Source organism: Scyliorhinus torazame, chromosome 7 (assembly GCF_047496885.1).
Source record: "Scyliorhinus torazame isolate Kashiwa2021f chromosome 7, sScyTor2.1, whole genome shotgun sequence".
NCBI classification, from domain to species: Eukaryota; Metazoa; Chordata; class Chondrichthyes; order Carcharhiniformes; family Scyliorhinidae; genus Scyliorhinus; species Scyliorhinus torazame.
The window spans coordinates 10,475,859-10,502,661 of record NC_092713.1 but is presented as its reverse complement, the minus strand read 5'-3'; the positions used below and the strand labels follow the sequence as shown (position 1 = coordinate 10,502,661).

Below are 26,803 nucleotides of genomic sequence, written 5' to 3'. Positions count from 1 at the left end.
TCGCCACATTCCGGCGCCTGTTCGGGGAGGCCGGTACGGGAATTGAACCCGCGCTGCTGGCCTTGTTCTGCATTGCAAGCCAGCTGTTTAGCCCACTGTGCTAAACCAGCCCCTTAAGAGCAGAATGCAGCAATCAGTGGGTCAAAGTGTCTGTGGATACCCCAGGTGGTAGCAGAAGAACCAGACTGCTGTTCATTGAGATGATGTGAGATATTCTCCAGGGGTGGAGTGGGCGAAGGAAAACAATCTTACACAGTTAGCAAATTTAATGTTAAGAACGCATTTAAAATACAAAAATAACATTGCTGCAAAATATACTTGGGTGGCATCAAATGGACGATATGCAAGTATTGAAATTGGCTCCACACAACAGTCTTATGCAGTGAAGAAAATGTTCGCCGGCTTGAAATGTCCAGATTCTTATTGAAATTGGTTTAGGAGCTGTCCCTGATCTCTCCTTCTTCCTCCGAACTCTCCGAGGAGGAGTCCGTACTGTCCTCAGAATCTTCATCTGACTCATCTGGTTTTGGTGGGGGGGGAAATTGGATCAGGGAATAGAAAATACACGTCATTGTGTAAACAATAAGAAAAGCTGGAGCCTACTCACTCAACAGTAAGCCTCATATCTGCTGAGACTACACTAAACAGAGTTGATAACTGCCGACATTTGGATTCAAGTACAATCTCTGGGGTCCAAGATCTTCCGAATATTTCCCTCCCTGTCAAGTTTCGTTCAATAAACTGCTTGTGAAGTGCCTCGTGACACCATTCCTACGTTAAAGGCATTGAACAAATGCAAACGGTGCTGAGAGTGCCGCACTGTTGGAGGCGCGGTTTCTCACTAAAGTGTAACACAAAAACACTCCGCGTCTGTTCCGGTGAAAGAGGAATTTCCCACGGGAGGAACAAGGACTTTGCTTGGTGCCTGGGCACAACCATCTCTGAACCGACAAGACCAGCAAAACAAATTAAACAGCCACCCAGTCGATCCTGTAAGGTCTTGCCGCGGGCGAACTGGTTTCATGCCAAATGGTGACTATGGTTCAAAAAAGTTCAGTTGAATTTCTGAATATCCCTTTCTGAGAAAGGCGTGTGAGTGAGCTAAAGTTTAACCAATAGCATCAAACGTAGAATGCGTTTCATAGCTTTCTGGAGTGATATCAGCATCTGCGAAGGTGGTGCTTCCCAATTAATCCCACTCCATCGCCTCCAAGTATTTCCAATATCTAATTTGCCTTTTTTTAATAGAACATATACTGCAGAAGGAGGCCATTTGGCCCATTGAGTCTGCACCGACCCACTTAAGCCCTCACTTCCACCCTATCCCCGTAACCCAATAACCCCTCCTAACCTTTTTGGTCACTAAGGGAATTTATCATGGCCAATCCACCTAACCTGCACGTCTTTGGACTGTGGGAGGGAAACCGGAGCACCCGGAGGAAACCCACGCACACACGGGGAGAACGTGCAGACTCCGCACAGACAGTGACCCAGCGGGGAATCGAACCTGGGACCCTGGCGCTGTGAAGCCACAGTGCTAACCACTGTGCTACCGTGCTGCAGATTCAGTTTTACTGAAGCACTTTCTGGCAGCACCTCCCTGATCACTACTCACTGTGCAAAAAAAAAAACTCTCCTCGGCTTCTTTTGCCGATTATCTTCAATCTGCTCCCCTCCGGTCACCCACCCCGATTGCCACTCGAATTTAGCTGAAGAGAGAGACGTGTTGCTGAAGTTTTTCATGTTGCACTCATCAGGACAAATGGAAGAATGTTACATTTCAAACAATCGTGACAATTTATATTTCAGGGGATTGTTTGGTTGGCATGTCTCTCTTAATGGCTAAGGCATTGACATGGAGCGATCAACAGGGAACTATCGGCTCCCCACGCTCCCGGCTACTTCAAAAAAAGACGCAAGGCTTGAACATATCCCTTTTGTTTTCAGAGAATTGTCTCCAGCAGGTCACTCGAGCTCAACTGACGGCTAGGGAGCCTATAGTTCCCCATTACTTTCTCCGTGGCAACACCTCAGCCAATCAGAGTCAAGCTGCCAATAAATCAGCAGCCTTTTCTCCTGTGGTATAAATTGTGATGGTTTGTAATGCGATGGGCTGAAGGGTCTCTCTTTCTGTGCTGTAAAATTCTATGACTCTCTGACATTCTTGTGTTAGACCAAATGAGTCCACGATGAAAAGCTTCAACACAGGCAGCATGGTAGTGGGTAGCACGGTGGCACAAGTGGATAGCACTGTTGCTTCACAGCGCCAGGGTCCCAGGTTCGATTCCCGGCTTGGGTCACTGCCTGTGCGGAGTCTGCACGTTCTCCCAGTGTGTGCATGGGTTTCCTCCGGGTGCTCCGGTTTCCTCCCACAGTCCAAAGACGTGCAGGTTAGGTGGATTGGCCGTGATAAATTGCCCTTAGTAATCAAAAAGGTTAGGAGGGGTTATTTGGTTATGGGGAAAGGGTGGAAGTGAGGGCTTAAGAGGGGCGGTGCAGACTCGATGGGTCGAATGGCCTCCTTCTGCACTGTATGTTCTATGTTAACATGTCTCTCTTTTCTGGGGATAGGGTGGAGGTATGCGCTCTTTCCAAGGTCCTGTGCAGACTCGGATGGGCCGAATGGCCTCCTTCTGCACTGTAAATTCTATGATATGATTCAGCAATAAACATTTTTGCCTTATTTACCCCATCGAAACCTTCCATGATTCGATCAAATCTCCTCTGAAACTTCTCTGCTCCAAGGAGAACAATTCCCGCTTCTCCAGTCTCCCCACATTAACTGAAGCCCCCGCCCCCATTCCAGTAAATCTCCTCCGCACCCTCTCCAAGGCGTTGACATCCTAGGTCGTGCCTCACAAACCTTATTGAGTTCTTTGAGAAGGTGACCAAACAGGTGGATGAGGGTAAAGCAGTTGATGTGGTGTATATGGATTTCAGTAAAGCGTTTGATAAGGTTCCCCACGGTAGGCTACTGCAGAAAATACGGAGGCATGGGATTCAGGGTGATTTAGCAGTTTGGATCAGAAATTGGCTAGCTGGAAGAAGACAGAGGCTGGTGGTTGATGGGAAATGTTCAGACTAGAGTCCAGTTACTAGTGGTGTACCACAAGGATGTGTTTCGGGGCCACTGCTGTTTGTCATTTTTATAAATGACCTGGAGGAGGGCGTAGAAGGATGGGTGAGTAAATTTGCAGATGACACTAAAGTCGGTGGAGTTGAGGACAGTGCGGAAGGATGTTGCATGTTACAGAGGGACATAGATAAGCTGCAGCGCTGGGCTGAGAGGTGGCAAATGGAGTTTAATGCAGAAAAGTGTGAAGTGATTTATTTTGGAAGGAATAACAGGAATACAGAGTGCTGGGCTAATGGTAAGATTCTTGGTAGTGTGGATGAGCAGAGTGATCTTGGTGTCCATGTACATAGATCCCTGAAAGTTGCCACCCAGGTTGATAGGGTTGTAAAGAAGGCGTACGGTGTGTTAGCTTTTATTGGTAGAGGGATTGAGTTTCGGAGCCATGAGGTTATGTTGCAGCTGTACAAAACTCTGGTGCGGCCGCATTTGGAGTATTGTGTGCTGTTCTGGTCACCACATTGTAGGAAGGATGCGGAAGCATTGGAAAGGGTGCAGAGGAGATTTACCAGGATGTTGCCTGGTATGGAGGGAAGATCTTATGCGGAAAGGTTGAGGGACTTAAGGCTGTTTTCGTTGGAGAGAAGAAGGTTAAGAGGTGACTTAATTGAGGCATACAAGATGATCAGAGGATTAGATAGGGTGGACAGTGAGAGCCTTTTTCCTTGGATGGTGATGGCTAGCATGAGGGGACATAGCTTTAAATTGAGGGGAGATAGATATAGGACAGATGTCAGAGGTAGGTTCTTTACTCAGAGAGTAGTAAGGGCGTGGAATGCCCTGCCTGCAACAGTAGTGGACTCGCCAACACTAAGGGCATTTAAATGGTCATTGGATAAACATATGGACGTTAAGGGAATAGTGTAGATGGGCTTTAGAGTGGTTTCACAGGTCGGCGCAACATCGAGGGCCGAAGGGCCTGTACTGCGCTGTAATGTTCTATGTTTCTGTGTGAAGTCCAGAATTGGGACACAGGTATCCAGCTGGGGCATACAGCTTTCTTAATTAGTCCTGTGACAAATTAGTTTGTCCTGCCTCTGCGAAGCCCAGCTCTCTCACTTCCTGCACCCTGTATAAAACGCTGCCATTTGCATCTCAAACACAGTTCTTAAAGAGTTTTTACAAATTGAGATAACTCACCCTCGCTGAGTAAGCTGTATTCTGGAGAATTCGTTTTCAATATTATGTGCAGTGTGGGATACTCAATAATCGTTTTGTAACGCAGGTTTTCTATAAGATCTTTGTGTGAGTCCAGTTTGTGATACCTGAGAAAAAATGTTTACAGACACTTAATTCTAAGTTTGGAAAGTCAATTGTAATTCGTGAAAAACATATTCCCTTCTTGCAGTGTTGAGGCTTTTTTTTTTTTGCAACAACATCTTGCATTTCTATAGCACCTGTCATGATATGCAGACATGCAGATAATGATATACAGACAGGTACAGACAGGCAGCTAATGAACACAGAGAACAGGACATGACCAATAGGCAGGCAGGACACTCAGGGGTGGTATCTCACTATAAAAGGCACGAGGCACTCACACTCCACCTCTTTCCACTGATGAACATCTACAGAGTGAGTCAGGGTGTGTGTACAGTATCACACCTCCAGCACGTGGCTAAGAGCTAGTCTGGTTCAGTCAGACAGAGTAACCACACTTAGGTTAGCAGAGTGTCAAACTCATAGAGAACTGTGCTACTGGTTCAATTAATCAGAGTGAACTAACTTCAAGGTCTGGAGTATCTTTTGGTTAAAGCTGCATCCAGTTGCAGCCTGTGTTATCCCAGAGTACATAACACGACAGCACCTTCAAGTGGGAAACTGCCCCAAGGTGCTTTGCAGGAGGGAAAAGACAAAACCTGACACCGACGCCCGAAGAAGAAATCAAGGCACAGAAAGAGGTGCAGGTTAGAAGGACCACCTTCAAGATGAAGACAGAGGTAGGGAGGTTTAGGAAGCTTGAGGCAAAAGATACAGAGGCGAACATTGGAGCGATTAATCACAGAATTGTTACGGTGCAGAAGGAGGCCATTCGGCCCATCAAGTCTGCACCTGTTCTCCAAAAGAATGACTAAGCGCCATTCCGCTGCCTTTTCCCCACACACTGCTTCTGTTCAAATAATCATCTAATACCCTCTGGAGTGCCTCAATTGAACCTGCCTCCACCACACTCCCAGGCCGTGCATTCCAGACCCAACCATTCTCTGTGTGAAAAGGTTTTTTTCCCTGTCTACTCTGTCCAGCCCCCTCATGATTTTGAACATCTCGATCAAATCTCCTCTGAGCCTTCGTCTCTCCAAGGGGAACATGCCCAACCTCTCCAATCTATCCTCATCACTGAAGTTTCTCATCCCTGGAATCATTCTTGTAAACCTCTTCTGCTCTCTCTCTCCACTGTGTTCGCGTCCTTCCTATAGAGTGGCGCCCAGAACTGTCCACAATATGCCAGCTGAGATCGAGTGTCTTGTGGACATGGAGACGATGTTTCCACTTGTGGGAAAAACTAGAAGCAGAGGGCACAATCTTAGACTAAAGCAACGATCCTTCAAAACAGAGATGAGGAGGAATTTCTTCAGCCAGAGGGTGGTGCATCTGTGGAACTCTTTGCCGCAGAAGGCTGTGGAGGCCAATTCACTGAGTGTCTTTATGACAGAGATGGATAGGTTCTTGATTATTAAGGGGATCAGGGGTTATGGGAAGAACGCAGGAGAATGGGGATGAGAAAATATGAGCCATGATTGTATGGTGGAGCAGACTTGATGGGCCGAGTGGCCTAATTCTGCTCCTATGTCTTATGATCTTATGATGGGCAGCACGGTAGCATTGTGTATAGCACAATTGCTTCACAGCTCCAGGGTCCCAGGTTCGATTCCGGCTTGGGTCACTGTCTGTGTGGAGTCTGCACATCCTCCCCGTGTGCGCGTGGGTTTCCTCTGGGTGCTCCGGTTTCCGCCCACAGTCCAAAGATGTGCGGGTTAGGTGGATTGGCCATGCTAAATCGCCCATAGTGTCCAAAATTGCCCTTAGTGTTGGGTGGAGTTACTGGGTTAGGGTGGAGGTGTTGACCTTGGGTGGGGTGCTCTTTCTAAGAGCCGGTGCAGACTCGATGGGCCGAATGGCCTCCTGCTGCACTGTAAATTCTATGATACACGATGAACATACCCTCTCTCGTTTTCATTTCAACGCCTCGAGAAGCGAACCCTGGTGTTTGGTTTTAAAAACATGGTCTGATTAATCTGCGTCATTGTTGATAATGGTCCTTTACTGAGGGATCTCTGTACCCTTTGACCCTCTCATTCTCCCACCCATCCTGTTTAGGCTCTTCGTAGCTCAGTTGGCTGGACGGCTGGTTTGTGATGCAGGGCGAGGCCAGCAGCGTGGGTTCAATTCCCGTACCGGCGGAGCTTCTTGATGCAGACCCCGCCTTCTCAACCTTGCCCCTCGCCTGAGGCGCGGTGATCTTCCAGTTAAAGTTGTGGGGCCTATGGCGACTTTCACTATCGGAGGCAGTACCATGGGCTCTGTAATTCTATATAACAATTTTAAACAATCAAAGGACTAGAATTTGAATAATCAGAAGTTTGATCCTTATTAAATAAAGTTTTAGCAACCAGACAACTGAAGCAGTTGGAATGCTTGTCTGCCATCACAATACTCTCAATTAAGGGAACCAGTTACTTGCGGGCGAAATAATGAGCTTCCCTAAGGCCACTGCATAAAACGGCCCACAATCTGTACGTCAGCATTGTGCGTCACACAGAAAACCTTTCCTGGTATTTTTATTGATTAAAGTCTAATCGTGGAAACTCCCTGACCACATAACAAAAAAAACAAAAAAATTGGAAACAGTCATCTTGTCACAGTTCAAGAAAGTCAAAGCCACTTTTTGTACAGTTGCCACTGATCTGATTGGGAGTCTGCTGCACATCTGCTTCGAATATCCTTGTGCTGTAACTGTGAGCTGTGATCTAGATAAATACCATCCTCTTAATACACATCAGACTGCCAACAATGGGACCATAAATGTAAAGACACTTCTCTCATGGAACAAAAATGTGCAGACGTTTTAGGACGAGAGGAAAAACCTAAAATGACCAAGGCAATGGAAGAGATACAGTAATTGTAAATATGTGTTGAGGATTTCAGAACTTGTGGCGTGTTACAACTTTGGACAAACCAACGTAACCTCTGGAGTGCGCTGCCAGCTGATGGTGACCGTTGATTCCAAGTTGAGTCCAAAGATGTGCGGGTTAGGTGGATTGGCCGTGCTAAATTGCCCTTAGTGTCCAAAATTGCCCTTAGTGTTGGGTGGGGTTACTGGGGTTATGGGGATAGGGTGGAGGTGTTGACCTTGGGTAGGGTGCTCTTTCCAAAAGCCGGTGCAGACTTGATGGGCCGAATGGCCACCTTCTTCACTGTAAATTTGATGATAATCTATGATTCTCGACCTCGCCTGAATCAGGATTCAGGAAGGCACCGATTGCATCATAGAGAAGCCAAGTGGGATTGGATGGAGAGGGGGGGGGGGTCCACCTTTATTGCCCATCCCTAGTCGCTCTGACTGTGTGCTTTGCTCGGCCATTGCATAGGACGGTTAATATTCAACCACATTGCTGTGGGTCTGCAGTCACATGGAGGCCTGACCGGGTAAGGGCAGCAGATTTCCTGCCCTCAAAGACATTAGTGAGCCAGATGGGTTTTTCTCACAATTTGACGTTATGTTTACCAATATGCATTCACATTAAAATAAAAACGAAATTGAAATTCTCAATGCGGCTTTGCTGGGGTTTGGGGGAGACGGTGGTGTCGTCATAATGCCACTGGACTAGTGACCCAGAGGCCCAGGTTAATAAATCTGGAGTATAAAACTAGTCTCAGTCATAGTGACCGTGAAGCTGCCATCGACTATTGAAAAAACACAACTGGTTCACTGATGGCGTTTAGGGAAGGAAATCTGCCGTCCTTACCCGGCCTGGCCTACATGTGACTCCAGACCCACAGCAATGTGGTTGATTCCTTACCCGAGAAAGGACGTACTGGCACTGGAGGGTGTGCAGAGGAGATTCACCAGGTTAATCCCAGAGCTGAAGGGGCTGGATTACGAGGAGAGGTTGAGTAGACTGGGACTGTGCTCGTTGGAATTTAGAAGGCTGTGGGGGGATCTTATAGAAACATATAAAATTTTGAAGGGAATAGATAGGATAGATGCGGGCAGGTTGTTTCCACTGGCGGGTGAAAGCAGAACTAGAGGGCATAGCCTCAAAATAAGGGAAAGTAGATTTAGGACTGAGTTTAGGAGGAACTTCTTCACCCAAAGGGTTGTGAATCTCTGGAATTTCCTGCCCAGTGAAGCAGTTGATGCTCCTTCATTGAATGAATGGGGCTGTTTAGCACAGGGCTAAATCGCTGGCTTTGAAAGCAGGCCAGCAGCACGGTTCAATTCCCGTAACAGCCTCCCCGAACAGGCGCCGGAATGTGGCGACTAGGGGCTTTTCACAGTAACTTCACTTGAAGCCTACTTGTGACAATAAGCGATTTTCATTTCATTTTCATGTTTTCAAGATAAAGATAGATAGTTTTTTGAAGAATAAAGGGATTAAGGGTTATGGTGTACGGGCCGGAAAGTGGAGCTGAGTCCACAAAAGATCAGCCATGATCTCATTGAATGGCGGAGCAGGCTCGAGAGGCCAGATGGCCGACTCCTGCTCCTAGTTCTTATGACTCTTAACTGACCTCTGAAATGGATGAGCGGGACACTCAGTTCAAGGGTATTTAGGGATGGGTAGAAAATTCTGACCCAGCCCAGTAACACCCACATCCCAATAGAGGAAATAAAATAATGATCCCTGGATGATTAGTTCAGGACTTTGGATTTCTCGGACCTCGTCCTATCACACTACCATATCCCCAGTAACGTGGGATCTTTTACAGCGTCAGCTCTCCCTTAGCACTGCCCTAAACTGCAGGCCAAGATTACGCACCGTGTTCTGGAGTGGGATTTGGGCCCACGTCATTCTGACTCAGCGACTAGGTTGCTTTAGATTGAGCCAAAGCTGACAAAGCAGACTGTGCAACCAGGCAGATCTGTTATGAAGCTTGGTTTGTATTCAACGGGAGTATTGAGCCCAGTCCTGAGCGCCATGCTTGAGGAAGGATGAGAGATCATCAGAGAGGAGGCAGAAAAGGTCCATCAGAACGTTCCCAAGATCTTCAGTTCCGTGGATACATTGGAGAAGGTGGGGCTCTTTTCCTCGGAGAGGTTTGAGCGGAGGTTGGGCAGGGCGACACAAAATCACGGGGGGGGTCCGGACAGGGTGGATAAGGAAGGCTGGTTGGGTTCTCTGCCTCTCTCTGGAGATTATTTGGCTGTGCGAAGGGGGGGGAAATATGGGTCATTCTGAACGCGAAGTTGCTCTTCTCCTGCCCGCCAATTTCATGGGCAGAATGTGACATTCCCGCCAGCGGGTTTGTAGGTGGGGTGTGGCCATTCGATTTCCCAGGTGGCCTTCCCGCTGGGCTCCTGCATGCTCCAACCTCTCTGAAATTATACCGTCGGACGGTAGAGGCCTAGGCCCCCCCCCCCCCCCCCCCCCCCCAAGCCCCCCGTACTTGCCCCAATTGAGATACTTAAGTGGCTAATTAATGACCAGTTAAAGGATCTTTCCACCCAGCCTCAGTTTTCAGGCTGGTGGGAGGGGTTAGGGGGGAAATGAGGAAGTTGCTCAGGCTTCAGGTGGCAATGGGGGAGGGGGGGAGGTGCGTCTCCATCAACAGCCTCCTTCCAACAGGAGGCGCACCGCCCCCCCCCCTGCAAACGGCACGCACACACGTACACATATATCTTATTTGAATCCTAATTTTTGTTGACAAACCCTCCCATTGCCTCGCTATCTCGGCGATCTCCTCCGGCCCCACTACCCTTCTCGTTCTCGGTGTTCTGCCAATGCTGGCCTCTAGAAAGGCATTGTCAAACTCGGGGCCCGGCCCGCGGGTAGGTCGCGGGCGGGTCGTGGAGCCGTCCGCCGCGGCGTTCCCGATCGCGCAAATCAGCGCGCAACAGCTGCAGCAGCCGGCTGTAAATAACGGCGGCTGCAAGCGGCCTTCAAAATGGCTGTGAACATGTAAAAAAAATGCGGCCGCACTGCGCATGCGTGCTCGATCATCGGCAGTGCGGCCGCTTTTGTTTAAAATGGTCGCTGCTTTTTGGTTTACAAATTCGGGGGGGGGCGGTTTATTCATTTATTTTATTCCTTTAATTTAAAAAAAAATATATTTTATTCATTTTACTTTTATTTTCTTTTACAAGTTCGGGGGGGTTTTATTTGATAAAATTTAACAGGAATAATGTCGAACTTTGGACAGGGGGAGACTCCATACTTTCTGACACCGGAAGGCTTCACCTTCATCCAACAGGTCCCATTGGAGGAGCGTGTACGAGGGCCAAAGGGACCCAAAACCATTTCCTCCATTTTTGTCAGCAGCAAACAAGGTAAGAGAAAATGGTGGGTCGCTCAGGTCGGCCTGCCTGGGTCGCGAAGGTCGGCCGGCGTGGGTCGCGAAGGTCGGCCGGCGTGGGTCGCGAAGATCGGAGGCGTGGGTCGCGAAGGTCGGCCGGCGTGGGCCGCGAAGGTCGGCCGGCGTGGGCCGCGAAGGTCGGCCGGCGTGGGCCGCGAAGGTCGGCCGGCGTGGGTCGCGAAGGTCGGCCGGCGTGGGTCGCGAAGGTCGGCCGGCGTGGGTCGCGAAGGTCGGCCGGCGTGGGCCGCGAAGGTCGGCCGGCGTGGGCCGCGAAGGTCGGCCGGCGTGGGCCGCGAAGGTCGGCCGGCTTGGGCCGCGAAGGTCGGCCGGCGTGGGTCGCGAAGGTCGGCCGGCGTGGGTCGCGAAGGCCGGCCGGCGTGGGTCGCGAAGGTCGGCCGGCGTTGGGTCGCGAAGATCGGAGGCGTGGGTCGCGAAGGTCGGCCGGCGTGGGTCGCGAAGGTCGGCCGGCGTGGGCCGCGAAGGTCGGCCGGCGTGGGCCGCGAAGGTCGGCCGGCGTGGGCCGCGAAGGTCGGCCGGCGTGGGTCGCGAAGGTCGGCCGGCGTGGGCCGCGAAGGTCGGCCGGCGTGGGCCGCGAAGGTCGGCCGGCGTGGGCCGCGAAGGTCGGCCGGCGTGGGCCGCGAAGGTCGGCCGGCGTGGGCCGCGAAGGTCGGCCGGCTTGGGCCGCGAAGGTCGGCCGGCGTGGGTCGCGAAGGTCGGCCGGCGTGGGTCGCGAAGGCCGGCCGGCGTGGGTCGCGAAGGTCGGCCGGCGTGGGCCGCGAAGGTCGGCCGGCGTGGGCCGCGAAGGTCGGCCGGCGTGGGTCGCGAAGTTGACCGGCGTGGGTCGCGAAGGTCGGCCGGCGTGGGTCGCGAAGGTCGGCCGGCGTGGGTCGCGAAGGTCGGCCGGCGTGGGTCGCGAAGGTCGGCCGGCGTGGGTCGCGAAGGTCGACCGGCGTGGGCCGCGAAGGTCGGCCGGCGTGGGCCGCGAAGGTCGGCCGGCGTGGGCCGCGAAGGTCGGCCGGCGTGGGCCGCGAAGGTCGGCCGGCGTGGGCCGCGAAGGTCGGCCGGCGTGGGTCGCGAAGTCGACCGGCGTGGGTCGCGAAGGTCGGCCGGCGTGGGTCGCGAAGGTCGGCCGGCGTGGGTCGCGAAGGTCGGCCGGCGTGGGTCGCGAAGGTCGGCCGGCGTGGGTCGCGAAGTTGACCGGCGTGGGTCGCGAAGGTCGGCCGGCGTGGGTCGCGAAGGTCGGCCGGCGTGGGTCGCGAAGGTCGGCCGGCGTGGGTCGCGAAGGTCGGCCGGCGTGGGTCGCGAAGGTCGACCGGCGTGGGCCGCGAAGGTCGGCCGGCGTGGGCCGCGAAGGTCGGCCGGCGTGGGTCGCGAAGGTCGGCCGGCGTGGGTCGCGAAGGTCGGCCGGCGTGGGTCGCGAAGGTCGGCCGGCGTGGGTCGCGAAGTCGACCGGCGTGGGTCGCGAAGGTCGGCCGGCGTGGGTCGCGAAGGTCGGCCGGCGTGGGTCGCGAAGGTCGGCCGGCGTGGGTCGCGAAGGTCGGCCGGCGTGGGTCGCGAAGGTCGGCCGGCGTGGGCCGCGAAGGTCGGCCGGCGTGGGCCGCGAAGGTCGGCCGGCGTGGGTCGCGAAGTTCGGCCGGCGTGGGTCGCGAAGGTCAGCCGGCGTGGGTCGGCCGGCGTGGGTCGCGAAGGTCGGCCGGCGTGGGTCGCGAAGGTCGGCCGGCGTGGGTCGCGAAGGTCGGCCGGCGTGGGTCGCGAAGGTCGGCCGGCGTGGGCCGCGAAGGTCGGCCGGCGTGGGCCGCGAAGGTCGGCCGGCGTGGGCCGCGAAGGTCGGCCGGCGTGGGTCGCGAAGGTCGGCCGGCGTGGGCCGCGAAGGTCGGCCGGCGTGGGTCGCGAAGGTCGGCCGGCGTGGGTCGCGAAGGTCGGCCGGAGTGGGCCGCGAAGGTCGGCTGGCGTGGGTCGCGAAGGTCGGCCGGCGTGGCCCGCGAAGGTCGGCCAGCGTGGGCCGCGAAGGTCGGCCGGCGTGGGTCGCGAAGTTGACCGGCGTGGGTCGCGAAGGTCGGCCGGCGTGGGTCGCGAAGGTCGGCCGGCGTGGGTCGCGAAGGTCGGCCGGCGTGGGTCGCGAAGGTCGGCCGGCGTGGGTCGCGAAGGTCGGCCGGCGTGGGCCGCGAAGGTCGGCCGGCGTGGGCCGCGAAGGTCGGCCGGCGTGGGTCGCGAAGGTCGGCCGGCGTGGGTCGCGAAGGTCGGCCGGCGTGGGTCGCGAAGGTCGGCCGGCGTGGGTCGCGAAGTTGACCGGCGTGGGTCGCGAAGGTCGGCCGGCGTGGGTCGCGAAGGTCGGCCGGCGTGGGTCGCGAAGGTCGGCCGGCGTGGGTCGCGAAGGTCGGCCGGCGTGGGTCGCGAAGGTCGGCCGGCGTGGGCCGCGAAGGTCGGCCGGCGTGGGCCGCGAAGGTCGGCCGGCGTGGGTCGCGAAGTTCGGCCGGCGTGGGTCGCGAAGGTCAGCCGGCGTGGGTCGCGAAGGTCGGCCGGCGTGGGTCGCGAAGGTCGGCCGGCGTGGGTCGCGAAGGTCGGCCGGCGTGGGTCGCGAAGGTCGGCCGGCGTGGGTCGCGAAGGTCGGCCGGCGTGGGTCGCGAAGGTCGGCCGGCGTGGGTCGCGAAGGTCGGCCGGCGTGGGTCGCGAAGTTGACCGGCGTGGGTCGCGAAGGTCGGCCGGCGTGGGTCGCGAAGGTCGGCCGGCGTGGGTCGCGAAGGTCGGCCGGCGTGGGTCGCGAAGGTCGGCCGGCGTGGGCCGCGAAGGTCGGCCGGCGTGGGCCGCGAAGGTCGGCCGGCGTGGGCCGCGAAGGTCGGCCGGCGTGGGTCGCGAAGTTCGGCCGGCGTGGGTCGCGAAGGTCAGCCGGCGTGGGTCGGCCGGCGTGGGTCGCGAAGGTCGGCCGGCGTGGGTCGCGAAGGTCGGCCGGCGTGGGTCGCGAAGGTCGGCCGGCGTGGGTCGCGAAGGCCGGCCGGCGTGGGTCGCAAAGGTCGGCCGGCGTGGGTCGCGAAGGTCGGCCGGCGTGGGTCGCGAAGGTCGGCCGGCGTGGGTCGCGAAGGTCGGCCGGCGTGGGTCACGAAGGTCGGCCGGCGTGGGTCGCGAAGGTCGGCCGGCGTGGGTCGCGAAGGTCGGCCGGTTGGTAAAAATGGGTCCCCGAAAATAAGTTTGAAGAACACTGGTCTAGAACACCCCAATTACGATCCCTCCACCATTAGTAATCAGGGTGTTAGTTGTCTGGACCCTAAAGGTTCCCGAATACCCTCCCCCCAAAACCTCCAACAATCTCTCCTTCGGGAATCTCCTTAAAACCCACCTCTTTGACCAGGGATTTTGGACACCTGCCCGTATACCTCTGTACGTGGCTCAGTGTCAGTCACGGACAGGTCAATCCCCTTTCTGCAAAATGGGTCCGCGTCGACATCATTCCGTAAAGAAAAGGGATTTTCCTGAAAACCGGTTTTGCGTTTCCGCAAGGGAGCACCTCAGCCTACTCGACTGAAAACATCTCGGAAGAAGTGGATTGGCCGTGCTGGCCGAGTTTGGGAAAGACGATAAATAACCGATTGTAATTGATCCGCGATGAGGAGATGAACAACCACAATCCAGTTAGAAAATGAATCGAAATTCCATTCCCTGAGTGACATTCTCCTGCCGCCTCGCCAAGTCCGTAAGCCTGTCCGCAAAAACCTGCTTAATTGGTGCTAAGCAAATTCGGGATTTACCTCATTACAAGAAGAAACTTGGGATGTTTCATTGCATTAAAGGGTGGTATATAAATGCAAGTTAGTGTTGGTTTTGTTATATTTCCAGACATTGCTGTGAAGCTTTACTAAAATCTAGACCTTGTGAAATGACCTGCGCTCACAATGCTGCTCGTCCTATTTCACACACAAGCTCGATTTCCAAATTCATGTTTTACTTTGACAACGAGGGTGAATAAATACATCTGATTGGCCCCAGGGCTGGGCCCCCTGGTCCCTGCCTTGCAGAGTGATCTGCACTGAGAAACTCTTTATGGCCATCGAGATGTCGATGAATGTTCTGCCACTCGGGGTAGAGACGGTTTTGCGCTCTGCACGCAGCTTGCTTGCAACCCCTAGTGGCAAAGTGAGCATAAAGGACAAAACTCAACCCCAATGAGGAATGAAAATCCCAGAGGTGGACTGTGGGCGCAGACTGTAAACACCTTTCTTATACCGGCCGACTAACCTGGTGTGTATCCCGGAGAATCCTTTCAGCATTGGTTGCAGCTTTCTGCCAACTACACTCCACCCCACCCCCCCCCCCCCCCAACCATCCCAATCCACCCCCACCCTCCCGACCCCCTCACTACTTCCCAACCATCCAAACATTCATTCCCTTTTTGTTTCAAAACTCTGCCCGATAGTTAATCCCTTAAACTAACACCTGAAAAGCACACGTCCGTGATCACATATTGCCGCCTCTGGAACAGTGATGACACTAAGTCTTCTTCATTGGCCGCGGAACGCTTGGTGATGTACCGAGGTGTGAATGGGAACTGCTCGATTTGCTTTTTTGTTGATTTTCGGGATGGGGAAGTCGCTGGCTAGGCCAGCAGTTATTGTCCACCCCGAATTGCCCCTCAGAAGGGGTGGTGAGCAGCACGGTAGCACCAGAGTCCCTGGTTCGATTCCCGCTTGGGTCACTGTCAGTGCGGAGTCTGCACGTTCTCCCCGTGTCTGCGTGGGTTTCCTCCGGGTGCTCCGATTTCCTCCCACAAGTCCCGAAAGACGTGCTGTTAGTTAATTTGGACATTCTGAATTCACCCTCTGTGTACCTAAACAGGTGCCAGAGTGTGGCGACTAGGGGCTTTTCACGGTAACCTCATTGCAATGTTAATGTAAGCCTGCTTGTGACAATAAAGATTATTATATAAAAAATAATGTACAATTAGTGCGTTTAATTACTTACTAACTCTTTCCACTTTCCTCCTGCTCACTACCGCTTCCAATCCCCCAGCCTCCCCTTTGCGACCCTCCTGCTAGCTGAGAGCGGGGGCTCCAGAAAGAGACAAGAGGGAGGGAGTATCCGTGGCAGCAAGAGGAGCAGCTATAGGCAGATCAGTGAGCGGCAGAGTGGGTGAGAGGGACGGTTGGTGAGACATAGTGAATCCCGCTGCACTGCATAAATACCACTCTTCCCGATTTTACAATTCCTGGATCATTCGCTCTGATTTTATAACTGAAGGTGTTACAGCTGCGTTAGAGAACAGCACCAGAATGGACCAGGAGACGCAACCACATAGAGAACACAAGCGTGTTCCGCCTGCTGTGTTCAACAAATATTGTATTCCAATCACGGGAAGCTTCTCGAAGAATCTGCAAGGTGCCTCACAATCACTGAATCCCAGACTTGTTACGGGGCAGAAGGAGGCCCATCATGTCTGCACCGGCTCTCCAATCGCGCATCATGACTTAGCGTCATTCCCCTGCCTCTTCCCCACACCCCTGCACACTGTCTCTGTTCAAATAATTATCCAATGCCCTCTGGAATGCCTCGATTGAACCTGCCTCCGCCACACTTCCAGGCCGCGGATTCCTGCCCCCGACCACTCGCTGGGTGGAAGCTTTTCTCTCACATCACATTTGCTTCTTTTGCAAATCACTTTAAATCTGTGTCCCTCGTTCTTGATGGTTTTCCCAGCAAGAACAGTTCCCCCCCCCCCGGTCTACTCTGCCTGGTCTCCTCAGGATTTTGAACATCTCTATCAAATCTCCTCTCAGCCTTCTTCTCTCCAAGGAGAACAGTCCCAACCTCTCCAATCTATCCTCATAACTGAAGTTTCTCATCCCTGGAATCATTCTTGTAAACCTCTTCTGCTCTCTCTCCACTGTGTTCACATCCTTCCGACAGAACTGTGCACACTATGCCAGCTGAGGTCTAACTAGTGTCTTGTACAAGTTCAGCATAACCTCCTTGCTCTTGGACTCTCTGCTTTATTAACTGTTCTCTCCACCTGTCCTGGCACCTTCAATGATCGAAGTCCACAAATGCCCAGGCCCCTCTCCTCCTGCATCCCCTCAAGAATTTTACCCCTTATCTTACGTGAAAATTGAGGTTGTCCAAGAGGTCAGAATTCGGGGAACACAGATATCTGGGAGGGTTGCAGTGTTGGGGGAAGGTTACGGAGATAGTGAGGGACAAGGCCCTCCGAGGGACCTGAAAACAAGATTGGAGAATTTTACAATCGAGATGTTGCCAGACAGGGAGTCAATGTCGGTCACTGGAGATTCAATCACATGTGTTATGGGCCAGGGTTTAGAGAACCCCAAAGAGCTGGGACCTTAGAATCAGCGCGGGAATTTTGAAAAGCGCGGGGGCTGCGAGACAGAGGGGACCATTTAAAAGGTCGCTGTCTGTGGTGAGGTGAGTACAGATTAACTTACTTGCCTTGCAGGTCAGCTGTTGAGTTCGGGAGTGAGAGCTGGGACCTTAGAATCAGCGCGGGAATTTTGAAAAGCGCGGGGGCTGCGAGACAGAGGGGACCATTTAAAAGGTTGCTGTCTGTGGTGAGGTGAGTACAGATTAACTTACTTGCCTTGCAGGTCAGCTGTTGAGTTCGGGAGTGAGAGCTGGGACCTTAGAATCAGCGCGGGAATTTTGAAAAGCGCGGGGGCTGCGAGACAGAGGGGACCATTTAAAAGGTTGCTGTCTGTGGTGAGGTGAGTACAGATTAACTTACTTGCCTTGCAGGTCAGCTGTTGAGTTTGGGAGTGAGAGCTGGGACCTTAGAATCAGCGCGGGAATTTTGAAAAGCGCGGGGGCTGCGAGACAGAGGGGACCATTTAAAAGGTCGCTGTCTGTGGTGAGGTGAGTACAGATTAACAACTTGCTTACCTTGCAGGCCAAGTCGATTTCAGCAGGAGCGGAGCAGGTTAGTCCATTTCTGCGGGGGCAGTGCGGAAGTGATTTCTGGGAGGTAAGTTTCTCCTTTAAATAAATTTTTTTTTTAAAAATTCTAGTGTTTAAGGTGGGAACAGGAAGTCGACCCGCGGACGTCTGGGAAGACCCTCACCAATAAATTCTGGTGGAGAGGAAACCCGAGACACTACACGTGTAGTGTCTCCCACCCGCCCTCCTCCTCTAACCTAATAATAAAACCCTTTGGTGTGAGGTAAGTACCATATTTTATTATTGTTATTAATAATTTTTTTTATTCTTTATTTTTTTTTTATATATAAAATTTTTTTTAAATTTAGTTGTTAGCCAGATCTTGGTAGAAAGTTAGAGGAATGGCAGGGAAGGGAGTGCAATGTTCCTCCTGCAGGATGTTTGAGGTGAGGGATGCCGTTAAGTGTCCCTGCTGATTTTACCTGCAGGAAGTGCTGCCATCTCCAGCTCCTCCAAGACCGAGTTAGGGAACTGGAGCTGGAGTTGGAAGAACTTCGGATCATTCGGGAGGCAGAGGGGGTCATAGATAGCAGCTTCAGGGAATTAGTTACACCAAAGATTGGAGATAGATGGGTAACTGTAAGAGGGACGGGGAAAAAACAGTCAGTGCAGGGATCCCCTGCGGTCGTTCCCCTGAGAAACAAGTATACCGCTTTGGATACTTGTGGGGGGGACGACTTACCAGGGGTAAGCCATGGGGTACAGACCTCTGGCACAGAGTCTGTCCCTGTTGCTCAGAAGGGAAGGGGGGAGAGGAGCAGAGCATTAGTAATTGGGGACTCGATAGTCAGGGGCACAGATAGGAGATTTTGTGGGAGCGAGAGAGACTCACGTTTGGTATGTTGCCTCCCAGGTGCAAGGGTACGTGATGTCTCGGATCGTGTTTTCCGGGTCCTTAAGGGGGAGGGGGAGCAGCCCCAAGTCGTGGTCCACATTGGCACTAACGACATAGGTAGGAAAGGGGATAAGGATGTCAGGCAGGCTTTCAGGGAGCTAGGATGGAAGCTCAGAACTAGAACAAACAGAGTTGTTATCTCTGGGTTGTTGCCCGTGCCACGTGATAGTGAGATGAGGAATAGGGAGAGAGAGCAATTAAACACGTGGCTACAGGGATGGTGCAGGCGGGAGGGATTCAGATTTCTGGATAACTGGGGCGCTTTCTGGGGAAGGTGGGACCTCTACAGACAGGATGGTCTACATCTGAACCTGCGGGGCACAAATATCCTGGGGGGGAGATTTGTTAGTGCTCTTTGGGGGGGTTTAAACTAATGCAGCAGGGGCATGGGAACCTGGATTGTAGTTTTAGGGTAAGGGAGAATGAGAGTATAGAGGTCAGGAGCTCAGATTTGACGTCGGAGGAGGGGGCCAGTGTTCAGGTAGGTGGTTTGAATTGTGTCTACTTCAATGCCAGGAGTATACGAAATAAGGTAGGGGAACTGGCAGCATGGGTTGGTACCTGGGACTTCGATGTTGTGGCCATTTCGGAGACGTGGATAGAGCAGGGACAGGAATGGATGTTGCAGGTTCCGGGGTTTAGGTGTTTTAGTAAGCTCAGGGAAGGAGGCAAAAGAGGGGGAGGTGTGGCGCTGCTAGTCAAGAGCAGTATTACGGTGGCGGAGAGGATGCTAGATGGGGACTCATCTTCCGAGGTAGTATGGGCTGAGGTTAGAAACAGGAAAGGAGAGGTCACCCTGTTGGGAGTTTTCTATAGGCCTCCAAATAGTTCTAGGGATGTAGAGGAAAGGATGGCGAAGATGATCCTGGATATGAGCGAAAGTAACAGGGTAGTTATTATGGGAGACTTTAACTTTCCAAATATTGACTGGAAAAGATATAGTTCGAGTACATTAGATGGGTCGTTTTTTGTTCAGTGTGTGCAGGAGGGTTTCCTGACACAGTTTGTTGACAGGCCAACAAGAGGTGAGGCCACATTGGATTTGGTTTTGGGTAATGAACCAGGCCAGGTGTTGGATTTGGAGGTAGGTGAGCACTTTGGGGACAGTGACCACAATTCGGTGACGTTTACGTTAAGGATGGAAAGGGATAAGTATACACCGCAGGGCAAGAGTTATAGCTGGGGGAAGGGAAATTATGATGCCATTAGACGTGACTTGGGGGGGATAAGGTGGAGAAGTAGGCTGCAAGTTTTGGACACACTGGATAAGTGGAGCTTGTTCAAGGATCAGCTATTGCGTGTTCGTGATAAGTATGTACCGGTCAGGCAGGGAGGAAGGTGCCGAGCGAGGGAACCGTGGTTTACCAAAGAAGTGGAATCTCTTGTTAAGAGGAAGAAGGAGGCCTATGTGAAGATGAGGTGTGAAGTTTCAGTTGGGGCGATGGATAGTTACAAGGTAGCGAGGAAGGATCTAAAGAGAGAGCTAAGACGAGCAAGGAGGGGACATGAGAAGTATTTGGCAGGAAGGATCAAGGAAAACCCAAAAGCTTTCTATAGGTATGTCAGGAATAAGCGAATGACTAGGGACAGAGTAGGACCAGTCAAGGACAGGGATGGGAAGTTGTGTGTAGAGTCTGAAGAGATAGGCGAGATACTAAATGAATATTTTTCGTCAGTATTCACTCAGGAAAAAGATAATGTTGTGGAGGAGAATGCTGAGCTCCAGGTAAATAGATTAGATGGCATTGAGGTAAGTAGGGAAGAGGTGTTGGCAATTCTGGACAGGCTGAAAATAGATAAGTCCCCGGGGCCTGATGGGATTTATCCTAGGATTCTCTGGGAGGCCAGGGAAGAGATTGCTGGACCATTGGCTTTGATTTTTATGTCATCATTGGATACAGGAATAGTGCCAGAGGACTGGAGGATAGCAAATGTGGTCCCTTTGTTCAAAAAGGGGAGCAGAGACAACCCCGGCAACTATAGACCGGTGAGCCTCACGTCTGTAGTGGGTAAAGTCTTGGAGGGCATTATAAGAGACAAGATTTATAATCATCTAGATAGGAATAATATGATCAGGGATAGTCAGCATGGCTTTGTGAAGGGTAGGTCATGCCTCACAAACCTTATCGAGTTCTTTGAGAAGGTGACTGAACAGGTAGACGAGGGTAGAGCAGTTGATGTGGTGTATATGGATTTCAGCAAAGCGTTTGATAAGGTTCCCCACGGTAGGCTATTGCAGAAAATACGGAGGCTGGGGATTGAGGGTGATTTAGAGATGTGGATCAGAAATTGGCTAGCTGAAAGAAGACAGAGGGTGGTGGTTGATGGGAAATGTTCAGAATGGAGTTCTGTCACAAGTGGAGTACCACAAGGATCTGTTCTGGGGCCGTTGCTGTTTGTCATTTTTATCAATGACCTAGAGGAAGGCGCAGAAGGGTGGGTGAGTAAATTTGCAGACGATACTAAAGTCGGTGGTGTTGTCGATAGTGAGGAAGGAAGTAGCAGGTTACAGAGGGATATAGATAAGCTGCAGTGCTGGGCTGAGAGGTGGCAAATGGAGTTTAATGTAGAGAAGTGTGAGGTGATTCACTTTGGAAGGAAAAACAGGAATGTGGAATATGTGGCTAATGGAAAAGTTCTTGAAAGTGTGGATGAGCAGAGGGATCTAGGTGTCCATGTACATAGATCCCTGAAAGTTGCCACCCAGGTTGATAGGGTGGTGAAGAAGGCCTATGGAGTGTTGGCCTTTATTGGTAGAGGGATTGAGTTCCGGAGTCAGGAGGTCATGTTGCAGCTGTACAGAACTCTGGTACGGCCGCATTTGGAGTATTGCGTACAGTTCTGGTCACCGCATTATAGGAAGGACGTGGAGGCTTTGGAACGGGTGCAGAGGAGATTTACCAGGATGTTGCCTGGTATGGAGGGAAAATCTTATGAGGAAAGGCTGATGGACTTGAGGTTGTTTTCGTTAGAGAGAAGAAGGTTAAGAGGAGACTTAATAGAGGCATACAAAATGATCAGAGGGTTAGATAGGGTGGACAGTGAGAGCCTTCTCCCGCGGATGGAAATGGCTAGCACGAGGGGACATAGCCTTAAACTGAGGGGTAATAGATATAGGACAGAGGTCAGGGGTAGGTTCTTTACGCAAAGAGTAGTGAGGCCGTGGAATGCCCTACCTGCTACAGTAGTGAACTCGCCAACATTAAGGGCATTTAAAAGTTTATTGGATAAACATATGGATGATAATGGTATAGTGTAGGTTAGATGGCTTTTGTTTCGGTGCAACATCGTGGGCCGAAGGGCCTGTACTGCGCTGTATCGTTCTATGTTCTATGTTCTAAAGTGTATCATGGAGTTCACCTGACCCACAACTTTTACTAGATTGTGGTATGGGGAGCACACGGCCCACTCTACAGATGTGGGACAGCAGAAATGGAAAAGTATTTTTTAAAGCAAAACGATGTTTATTCTATCAACTCAAGTTAACCTTTCTAAAACATACAGTGAACATCGTAGCAACCATCAATTCAAATACAACCCCCAAAGAATACAACACTAAGTAATCCTTTAAGCTTTCCTTTTTAACATCCATACGACTTAAAAACAAAGCCTTTATCAGAAGCACACCAGGTTAAAGTCACTACTGAAAACATTTATCATTCTGAATTCACCAAATGATCAAGAGATAGTCTTTTGATGGCAGAGAGAACAGCAGTACACCTGCTTGGACTGGCTTCAGCTCCAACACTGAAAACGAAGCTAAAACACACCCTGCAGCCTGCTCAAAAACGCAAGTAAAAAGCTGACAGACAGCCCAGCTCCACCCACTCTCTGACATCATTGCAGTAGTAAACACCCACTTCTTAAAGGTACTCTCACTACAGATATTTAAACACACACCCATTTATAAACACCCATTTCTTAAAGGTACTCTCTACAGATATTTAAACACACACCCATTTAAAAACACCCATTTTCTCACATGACACATGACCTGCGGGCGGATCAGTCTCCGCCTCCTGCCACTGCCCAGCTGATGAACAAGAGCAAATACAAACAGAAGAGGTCTTTTGAACTCATTTGCTTTTTCTTCTTCTAGTTTCTCGTTGGTTAATCATAGACACACACAGAAAAAGAGGCCATTCGGCCCATTGCGCACGTACTGCGTCCGTGAAAGGGGAGTCATATGTAGCCCCACATCCACCGTCTTTGTCCATAACCCTGCAAGTTCCTCATCCTCAAGACCCAGCCCCTTAAGATGATTTACGGAGTCAGCGTTGCATCATCTTTTTAGGTCGAGCATTACAGGTCCCGATGACAATTGAAGTGGAAACAAATATCCTCCCCATTTCCCGCGATCTATTGGCCAATGACCTTAACTCCAATGCCACTGCGCCACCTGGTGTCGAGGATATCACTTCCTGAAGACTCCCGGGCTGTCCGAGAAGCCCTGCAACCTCAGTTATACTTCCAGTGCAGTACAAAATCAGAGCTTAAGTAGTATTCACTTCCAAGTGCCCAGCTGACGTAATAAGATGCTTTCTAAAGTTGCTGTGTTTCGAGAGAATGACCATCACGATACTGAAGATTGTGCAGCCAAGGCTTTTGTGACTCAGTGGAGACCTCGGCTGGTCGCAAGCTGCAGTTGCAGCCGGGGAATATTAATCAGGCTTGGCCTGTAGTTACTCTCCCGGAACCACAGCCTGCGATCCAGGAATGGCCATTAACGAACCCTTGGGGGAGCTGCAGTCCTTCTGCTGAAGGAAATGATTTTTACGCCGATTGGCAAAAATAACCAGCGGCGACATGAAGAAACGTACAGCGTGATTTGGAATGTCCTGCCTGATAGGACGGTGGACAAAGATTCAACACGAGCTTTCAAAAGGGATCTCGAGAAATAGTGGAAGTAAAAGAAGAAATTAAATTAATTTACACGATGTAGGTGGTGAGCTGCCTTCTTGAACCGCTGCAGTCCCTGGGGTGTAGGTACACCCACTGTGCTGTTAGGGAGGGAGTTCCAGGATGTTGACCCAGCGACAGTGAAGGAACGGCCGATATATTTCCCAGTCAGGGTGGTGAGTGACTCGGAGGGGAACCTCCAGGTGGTGGGGTTCCCAGGTATCTGCTGCTCTTGTCCTTCTAGATGGTAGTGGTCGTGGGTTTGGAAGGTGCTGCCTAAGGAACCTTGGTGAGTTACTGCAGTGCATCCTGTAGATGGTGCACACGGCTGCCACTGTGCGTCGGTGGTGGAGGGTTTGAATGTTTGTGGAAGGGGGAGCAATCAAACGGGGCTGCTTTGTCCTGGATGGTGTTGAGTTTCTTGAGTGTTGTTGGAGCGGCACTCACCCAGGCAAGTGGAGAGTATTCCATCTGCCTTTCTAAAGAATAAAGGAATTCGGGGATATGGTGTACGGGCCGGAGAGTGGAGCTGAGTCCACAAAGATCAGCCATGAGCTCATGAAATGGCGGAGCAGGCTCGAGGGGCCAGGTGGCCTACTCCTGCTCCTAGTTCTTATGTTCTTATGTTATGTTCTTATCACACTCCTGACTTGAGCCGTGTAGATGGTGGATAGGCTTTGGGGGGGGGGGGGGTCAAGAGGTGAGTTACTCACTGTAGTATTCCCAGCCTTTGACCTGCCCTGGTAGCCACAGTATTAATGTAGCTAGTCCAGTTCAGTTTCTGATCAATGGTAACCCCCAGGATGTTGATTGTGGGGGTTTCAGCGATGGTGATGCCATTGAATGTCAAGGAGAGGTTGTTAGATCTCTTGTAGGAGATGGTCGTTGCCTGGCACGTGTGGCGTGAATGTAACTTGCCACTTGCCAGCCCGAGCCTGGATATTGTCCAGGTCTTGCTGCATTTGGACAGGGACTGCTTCATTATCTGAGGAGTCACGAATGGGGCTGAACATTTTGCAAATGACTGCACACATTCTCACTTCTGACCTTATGATGGAAGGCAGGTCATTGATGAAGCAGCTGACGATGGACGGGCCGAGGACACTATCCTGAGGAACTCCTGCAGTGATGTCCTGGAGCTGAGATGATTGACCTCCAACCACCACAACCATCTTCCTTTGTGCCGGGTATGACTCCAACCAGCGGAGAGTTTTCCCCGATTCCCATTGACCCCAGTTTAGCTCGGGCTCCTTGATGCCACACTCGATCAAATGCTGCCGTGATGTCGAGGGCAGTCACTCTCACCTCACCTCTGGCATTCAGCTCTTTTAGGGGCTGGTTTAGCACACTGGGCTAAATCGCTGGCTTTGAAAGCAGACCAAGGCAGGCCAGCAGCACGGTTCAATTCCCGTACCAGCCTCCCCGAACAGGTGCCGGAATGTGGCGACTAGGGGCTTTTCACAGTAACTTCATTTGAAGCCTGCTTGTGGCAATTAGCGATTTTCATTTCATTTTTCATTTCATTCTGTCCATATTTGAACCAAGGCTGGAATGAGGCCAGGAGCTGAGTGACTCTGGCGGGACCCAAACTGCAGAGTAAACTGATAGGGTGGTAATTGGCCAATTGGTTGGGTTGGATTTGTCCGGCCTTTTGTGTGCATGACATAGAACATAGAATTCCTACAGTGCAGGAGGCCATTCGGCCCACTGAGCCTGCACCGGCCCTCTGAAAGATCACCCTACCTAGGCGCACTCCCCCGCCCAATTCCTGTAACTCCACATCTTTGGACTTTGGGAGGAAACCGGAGCACCCGGAGGAAACCCACGCAGACACGGGGAGAAGTACGGACTCTGCACAGACAGTGACCCGAGGCTGGGATTGAACCCGGGTCCCCGGCGCAGCGAGGCAGCAGTGCTAACCACTGTGCTGGGCAATTTTACGTATTGCTGGATCGTTGCCAGTGTTGTAGCTGGGATGTGGGGAAATAAAACGGGAATGGGGCTAAGAAAAATAAAAACTTGAATTTATACAGCGCCTTTCATTAACAAAGGATGTTCGAATGCACAATTCAGTCAATAACCGTTAAAGTGCAGTCACCATTGCAACGTAAGAAAACCAATGTACTCAGAGCAATCCCCCCACACCCCCACACAACCCCCCCACACACACCCCACACAACCCCCCCCCCACACACACACACCCACACACACACCCCACACCCACTCCCACATACACCCCAACACCCCCCCATACCCACACACCCCACACAACCCCCCCACACACACACCCACACCCCCCCCACACACACCCCCCCCACACACACACACCCACACAACCCCACCCACACCCACACACACCCCCACCCACCCCCACCCCACACCCACCCCCACACCCCCCCCACACACCCCACACAACCCCCCACATACCCACCCATACCCCCCCCACACACACCCACACCCCCCCCACACACACCCCACAATCCCCCACACACACACCCCACACAACCCCCCCACACACCCCACACAACCCCCCCCACACACACCCCACCCCCCCACACACCCCCACACCCCCCCCACACCCACCCCCCACACACAAACCCCCCACCCCCCCCCCACGCATTCCCCCCCACACACACACCCACACCCCCCCCCACACACACACACCCACACCCCCCCCACACACACACACCAACCCCCCCCACACACACCCCACAACCCCCCCCACACACACACACCCCCACACCCCCCCCACACACACCCCCCCACACACACACCCCACACAACCCCCCCCACACACACACCCACACCCCCACACACACACCCCACCCCCCACACACACACACCCCACACACACACACCCCATGCCCCCCACACACACACCCATACCCACCCACACACACACACCCCACGCACACCCCCATACACACACCCACCCCCCCACACACACACACATCCACCACACCCCCCCCACCCCCCACACACACACCCACCACACACCCACACACCCCCTTAACATACACCCACACCCCCCACATACACCCACACCACCCCCACACACACACCTCCATACACACACCCACACACACCCATACACCCCCCACACACCCCCAACACCACACACACACACCCCCACACCCCACACACACACACCTCCATACACACACCAACCACCCCCCCCACACACACACCCCATACACCTCTCCACCCCACACCCACCCACACACACACCTCCATACAGACCCCCCTCCCCCCACACACACACCCCATCCCATACACCCCCACAAACATCCCCCCACCCCACCCCCACACACACCCAGCCCCACCCTCACAACCCCCCCCCCCACACACACACACCCAACCCACAACCCCACACACACACACACACACACACACACACACACACACACACACACCCTCATCAGCAAAAC

General features: G+C 52.7%; 1 protein-coding gene across 1 annotated transcript in view; it reads right to left on the bottom strand.

Moving 5' to 3' along the window:
- Positions 1–248: 248 nt before the first annotated feature.
- znhit6 (zinc finger HIT-type containing 6) overlaps positions 249–26,803 on the bottom strand; it is a 96,571-nt gene continuing 70,016 nt past the window's right edge. The window contains exons 10-11 of the mRNA XM_072512841.1: positions 4,274–4,398; positions 249–520 (exon numbers count right to left, since the gene is read on the bottom strand). Coding sequence (XP_072368942.1) covers positions 435–520; positions 4,274–4,398 — 211 coding nt within the window. The 3' untranslated portion in view covers positions 249–434. The remainder of the gene's footprint in view (positions 521–4,273; positions 4,399–26,803) is intronic.